The following is a 6,382-nucleotide window of genomic DNA, read 5'->3' as shown; positions in this document are numbered from 1 at the left end:
CCTCCGTTCCCCTAGCCTCCCTCGCCGGGCTCCTCTCCCCCGCCCCCCACCCCCCCGCCGCCTGCAGCCGGAGAGGAGATGAGAAGCCCTTGTAGTTTTAAATTCAATGTGACAGTTTCGGAAAGAGCGGATGATGAATCTCCTATTATTGGATCAGTCTATTTGCCGCTCAATGTCTCTCTGTAATTGGAGCAACATCACTTTAAAGGTTCAGAGAGTACAGCATTTCTGGTGAAAAATCCCCACAACACGCCGGCGAATGTTTTAAAGGGAAATCTATTAGTGATGTGCGGAGGGGCGGGAGCCGGCGGCAAGGGGGAGGCGCGGGCTGGGTCCGGCTGGGACGGGGATGGGGGCTCGCCGGGGGCCCCCGCCCGCGCCCCGCCCGCGCCCCTCCCCCCGCCTTGTTGTGACAGTTCCTGATACTGTTTATTGAGGTGCATGTCAGGTATAATTAGCAATCGATATGGAAAACGTTGCCTTGCACCCAGCACGCCTCTGACGTCAGAGCCGATTAGCGCTTCTTATTGGTCCCAAATTCCCCGGGCCGCGGCTAATTATCGGGAGCTTGATGTTGATAAAGTAAAGCGCCGGAGCGCGGGCGAAGCATGTGTAGGGCTCCGGGTCCCTGTCTCCGCCGCCGCCGTCCGCGCCTCCCGCCGCTGGCCCGCCCCGGCCCCGGCCCGCGCCCCCGCGCCCCGCCGCCGGCCCCGCCGGCCCCCCGCGCGAGATGATGGACGGCCGCCTCCTGGAGCACCCGCATGCCCAGTTCGGGGGCTCCCTGGGCGGCGTGGTGGGCTTCCCCTACCCGCTGGGCCACCACCACGTGTACGAGCTGGCCGGCCACCAGCTGCAGTCGGCCGCCGCCGCCGCCGCCGCCGCCTCGGTCCCCTTCTCCATCGACGGTCTGCTCAGCGGCTCGTGCGCCGCCGCCGCCGCCGCCGCCTCGGTGGTGAACCCCACGCCGCTCCTGCCGGCCGCCTGCGGGGTCGGCGGCGACAGCCAGCCCTTCAAGCTGTCAGGTAGGCGCGGCGGGCGGGGAGGGGGCGGCGGGCGGCAGGGGACCCCGTCGGGCGGAGGAGGGGGCGGCGGGCGGCCGCGGCTCCACGGCCTCCTGGGTCGCCGCCCTCCGCCCGGCTCGGGGCGCGCGTCGCCCTCCCCTCTCGGTGGCCCCTGCACAGAAGCGGGTGGCCGCGTTGCAGCCGGGCCCGGGGCTGAGCCGCGCGGCGTCCTGTGCGTGCCCGCAGACTCGGGGGACCCGGACAAGGAGAGCCCGGGCTGCAAGCGGCGGCGCACCCGCACCAACTTCACGGGCTGGCAGCTGGAGGAGCTGGAGAAGGCGTTCAACGAGAGCCACTATCCCGACGTGTTCATGCGCGAGGCGCTGGCGCTGCGCCTGGACCTGGTTGAGTCCCGAGTTCAGGTAAAGACCCGCCTGTGCGTCCCGCGAGCCACATCCCGCCTGGCGGCTGCGCGGCCCGGCCCGCCTTTGTTCTCGGCTTCCAGGTGGGAGACCACAGCCTCCGTCAGAGCCCGCCGCGCGCACGCCCGCCGGAAGGTGGGGGGGTCCGGGTCTCGGCGCCCCGCGGAGGGGGAGGTGGGCATCCCGGAGGGAGCCGAGGCGGCTCGGGAGGGGCCGGAGGACGGCTGCTGCGTCCGAACCGGGGAGCTGCGTGGTGGGGTCGGGGCGACGGCGAGAAACGAGGCGCTGGGGCGGGCGAAGCGGCCAGAAGGAACCGGCCCGGCTCGGACCTGGAGGAGAGCGGGAGAAGGCAAGACCCCGCGACTCCGGGCCCCGGCTGGGGGCTCCGCACACCAGCCAGCAGCTAGCGCGTTTGCTTACTCTCGCCTCTAAAATAGTCACACGAAAACGTGTACTTATTCAGAGCTTTGCAGAAGGGGGCAGCTGAGGAAGGGGAGGCGGACACAAACAATTAACACATTGTGGGGGGAAAGGCTGTCTGAATCCTTAACACCATCGGTTATATCTTTTTTTTTTCTCCTCCCGTAATTTGATTTTATTCCGAGACTGCCGGCGGTATTCTTTTTAAAAATACAGTGTCAATTTGGTGGATTGAAAATTTAAGATGAATCGTGCATAATTAGATGTTTCCCTAAAGCACAGACGTCTTTTTCCGGGTCGGTGTGGTGGTCAGCGGGGTGTGGGCCACAGCTGGGGGTGCCGGGCTTGGAGGCCGAGGCTGGGAAGGCACCTGCTTAGCGCCAGTAGCTTTGTCTAAAAGGTGCTCTCTCCTGTGCTTGGGCCGCCCCGCATGACCTCTTCTGTGTGTGAATCTTCTTATCCAATTTGTTCTAAGTGTCTTAAGTGAAGTCAAGACCTCTTCATTTCTTCTCTAATACGATAATGAGAAATTCTGGGTGACAAGGCAGCCTGGAATTTACACCAAAAAAGAAGTATTTAAAAAGAAAGAAAGAATGAAAGGGCAGAGACAGTCTTGGGGAGGATACCGCTTAACTCACGCACCTTGGCACCAAAAAAGGGTGCCGGTGACCAGGCGGGCCTGCTATTGTGCGGGTCTCTACACAGGCGGAACAAAGAATTCGAACTATCGCGATCTTTTGAGAAGGGTCGTGTGCCTGGGGCTCCGCGGGATTGGACTGTGTGTGTGCTGCTGGAGCCAGGGTCTAGGGCTGCCGCCAGCCTGGAGAACCGCGGGGCTCCCAGGAGGAGGCCTGCAGAGAGGCGGCGGGATGCAGGACGGGCCCTGGCCTCTTCTCCGCACGGCCTGGAGGCTGGCCTCTTGCTTCCCTCACTGCCGGACCCCTCCCTGGTCCAGGCCAAGCACAACTGGTTTGAGAAGGCTGTGTTGGTGCCCTGGCGTGGAACCTTCCTTCAGAAAGCAGGCTTTCTGAATGGGGGGGGGGGATGGAGGGGCTGCTGAAGCTCTCCCCCGCAAGTTCGGCTTCCCAGGCCCTTCTGGAGGAAAAAGCACCCAGATTTCCCTTCACGGGAACCCCCAAAATCTGGGCTTTGACTCAGCCTCCAGGGAGCCGAAGACAGGTCTGGAGGGCAGCTGAGCCCAGCCGCTCCTGGTCCTCAGGCCAGACGTTCAGCGCCGGGCCAGGCGGGCTGCTTAGAACACAAGCTGTGAGAAGCCAGGAGGGGCGAAGAGGGGCCCCCCCGCCCTCTGCCTCCCGACCCGGAACCCGACGCCCTCGGTCAGGGGCCAGACCGGCCCTGCCCAGCGAAGGGGCAGCTCCCAGTTCCCCGAGGTGAGAAGCTGGAGTGGGAAGCCGGCCGAGAGGCCCCATCTACCTCCTTCTGGGTGGAAAAGATAACACGTTGGAACCTGCAGCTTGAGTGCCGAAATCCAGCTCAGGGTCGGCTGGGCCGCGTGGCTCGGCTCCCGCCCCCTGGCCGGAGCCGGGGTTGTGCAGGCCTCTCTGGGGGGGCGGGTGGGGAGGCCCGAAGCCCCCCACGGCAAGCCCGCCGCCTGACCGTGCCTTCCTTTCCCCTATCCGGCTGCTCTAGGTCTGGTTCCAAAACCGCCGGGCCAAGTGGAGGAAGAAGGAGAACACGAAGAAGGGCCCTGGGCGGCCGGCGCACAACTCCCACCCTACCACGTGCAGTGGCGAGCCGATGGACCCGGAGGAGATCGCGCGCAAGGAACTGGAGAAGATGGAGAAAAAGAAGCGCAAGCACGAGAAGAAACTGCTCAAGAGCCAGAGCCGCCACTTGCACTCGCCCGGCGGCCTGTCCCTGCACAGCGCGCCCAGCTCCGACAGCGACAGCGGCGGCGGCGGCCTGTCCCCGGAGCCGCCCGAGCCGCCGCCGCCCGCCGCCGCGGCGAAGGGCCCCGGCGCTCACGCCGCCGGCGCCGCCGGTGCTGCGCCCGCACCGCCCGGCGAGCCGCCCGCTCCCGGCACCTGCGATCCCGCCTTTTACCCGAGCCAAAGAAGCGGCGCCGGCCCGCAGCCGCGGCTGGGCCGCCCCGCGGACAAGGACGCCACCCCGTGTGCGCCCGGGGCGGCGGCGGCCGAGCGCGGCGCCGCGGGCCCGCCCAAGGCCAGCCCGTTCAGCGTGGAGAGCCTGCTGTCCGACTCGCCGCCGCGCCGGAAAGCGCCCGCCGCCAACGCCGCCGCCGCCGCGGGGCTGGACTTCGCGCCCGGCCTGCCGTGCGCGCCGCGGACCCTCGTCGGCAAGGGCCACTTCCTGCTCTACCCCATCACGCAGCCGCTTGGCTTCTTGGTGCCGCAGGCCGCGCTCAGGGGCGGCGCGGGTCCCGAGCCCGCGCCCAGGGACGCGCCGCCCGCGCCCGCCGCGCCGCCCGCGCCCCCCGCCCAGGCCAGCTTCGGGGCCTTCCCGGGGCCCGGCGGCGCTCCGGACTCGGCCTTCGCGCGCCGCAGCCCTGACGCCGCCGCCTCCTCGGGGGCCCCGACCCCAGCGCCTTTCCGGGACGCGGCGGCGGCCGCCGCGGCCGAGGGCGGCGGCAGGGACTGCGCAGACGCGGGGGCCGCCGGCCCAGCGGCCGCGCCGCCGCCACCGCTCGCGCTGTCGCCCGGGCCCGGCCCGCGAGCTCCCAGCCCCGCCGCGGAGCCGGCCGTGGGCGGGACCCCCGAATCGGGCGCCGCAGCCGGACCCAGCGCGCCGGATGGCGAGGAGGTGGACATGGACTGAGGGCGGCGGTGGGGCCGAGGGTGGCGCTCAGCCGGCCCCCGGCCGCTCGCTCAGGCTCCGACTCACACAGCGAAATCAGGTGATCGGCTTGGAAACACTGCTTTTTCCTCTTTTTTTCTGTTTCCTTCCTTTTATTTTTATTTTATTTTTTTAAAAAAAACGCTGTATCAATTCGGACTTAGGCAGCAACCCAGGACTGGGGGGTGAGACCCTCCTCCTCTCAAGGGAGCAAAAAAAAAAAAAAAAGAAAAGAAAAAAAGAAAAGAAAAGAACTCATACCCCTACAAAAACTCACAACAAGAATCCTCAGCCTTGTAAAATGCAAAAATGTCTAAAAATATTTATATATGTACCATTTTTGATAAATAAAGCTGGTCAAACGCAAGCTTTCGGGTCCACTTTTTTCCAATTTCCGAGGGCCCAGTCCGGCCCCCGCCCCCCGCCCCGCTCCATCTCCCAAGCCTCTCCCCGCGGGTGGGACGAGGCCCCTCACCTCCCCCGAGGTCCGCGCTTAATGCCTCCTTTTGTGTGCGTGTGTGTTTGTGTTTTCTGATTGAACAAATTTATGCATCCACAGCTCCCCTCTCCTGCCCTCCCCCGCGCTCCCCCTCCTCCCCGGCGCCACACGCGCGCGCGCGCGCGCACACACACGCGCCCCCGCGCGCACCCCCGCGCACTGGCACACGCGCGGGGTGACGGAGCCAGGGGCTGCAAGGGCCCGGCCGCTGGGCTCCTGCAGAGTTTTGATATGAAAGTAATTATTTTCCGGTGGCTGCTGCGGGGACTGGGTTTCTTGCCCAAAGGGTTATTATACATTACCGATTTCTAGTGATATGAAATCACATAAACTTCCTACAATAATAGAATTAGCATGAAAGGCTGGGGTGTCAAATTGAAATTGGAGAATAATAGCGCCGGCAGCTGGGGGAGTGCGTGCGCATATTGGAGCGGAGATGGGGAATCGTGGGGCGGAATTTTCATGAGCTGCACTCTTTGTCAGCGCTCTTGTAGCCGGCTATATTAAGATAGATGCTCAATGATATCCCTCATTGTTCTGTCGCTTATATTGATGTTGCTGCGTTATCAGCCTATTGATCATGTGTCGCCTGTAATAGGACAGGCGCCGCCAACGCGCCTCTTTACAAAAGCAGTGCACATTTGTTCTAATAGGGTCCGGGTCCCCGGGGGACCCTTCGGGGGCTTCAGGACATCTGCAGCGAAGAAATATTAGCAAACTTGGCTGGAACCTGCAGCCAGCCCCTAGCCCCCTCGCCTGCCCGCAGCCGCCCCACCCCGAAATGACCCGTCACGAATCCTCCATCCCCCCCCCCAAAATCCCAACCCACCCTCCTCAATGTTCCTGGGCCCTGGGTCCTCGGTGCCGCAAAAGCCACCAATTCCCCAAGAAATTGGGATCCCAATTATTAAAACCATTAATTCCAGCGAGGCTGAGCGCAGTGGAATTATGTTTACAGCCTCGTTAAATATCCCTGATCCCTCCTGGTCATCAGGCCTTTATTTGCAAATAAATTGAAAATAATCAGAAGGACAGCTTTCCTCCTCGCGCGGGCGCAAATGAATTTCGGAGCCCGAGTCCCTTTAATAATATTTACATAATTTTCGCTCAGTGACTCTGATATTTGCTCTCTAGGAGACCGAGCTTATAGGAAAAATAATTAGATCAAAAGAAAAGTGAGAGCGGGAAGGGAGACTCCATCCCCCCCCCCCAAAATCCCAACCCAC

At 63.8% G+C, this 6,382-nt stretch overlaps 1 protein-coding gene across 1 annotated transcript; it reads left to right on the top strand.

Annotated features, from left to right (window-relative positions):
* The first annotated feature begins 730 nt into the window (after positions 1-730).
* On the top strand, positions 731-4,639 carry UNCX (UNC homeobox). Its single transcript, XM_024122148.1, has 3 exons — positions 731-1,022; positions 1,248-1,423; positions 3,494-4,639. Exons 1-3 carry the CDS (start codon positions 731-733, stop codon positions 4,637-4,639), a joined length of 1,614 nt encoding a protein of 537 aa, XP_023977916.1.
* The last annotated feature ends 1,743 nt before the right edge of the window (positions 4,640-6,382 follow it).

This window comes from Physeter macrocephalus, chromosome 14, assembly GCF_002837175.3.
Source record: "Physeter macrocephalus isolate SW-GA chromosome 14, ASM283717v5, whole genome shotgun sequence".
NCBI lineage: Eukaryota > Metazoa > Chordata > Mammalia > Artiodactyla > Physeteridae > Physeter > Physeter macrocephalus.
This window is presented reverse-complemented; position numbering and strand designations above follow the sequence as displayed.

Excerpts from the sequence above, each read along its gene's own strand:
- UNCX (XM_024122148.1), top strand. The coding sequence starts at position 731 with ATGATGGACGGCCGCCTCCTGGAGCACCCGCATGCCCAGTTCGGGGGC. Across the intron at positions 1,023-1,247 it reads CCAGCCCTTCAAGCTGTCAG|ACTCGGGGGACCCGGACAAG; the intron begins GTAGGCGCGGCG and ends GCGTGCCCGCAG. Across the intron at positions 1,424-3,493 it reads TGGTTGAGTCCCGAGTTCAG|GTCTGGTTCCAAAACCGCCG; the intron begins GTAAAGACCCGC and ends CGGCTGCTCTAG.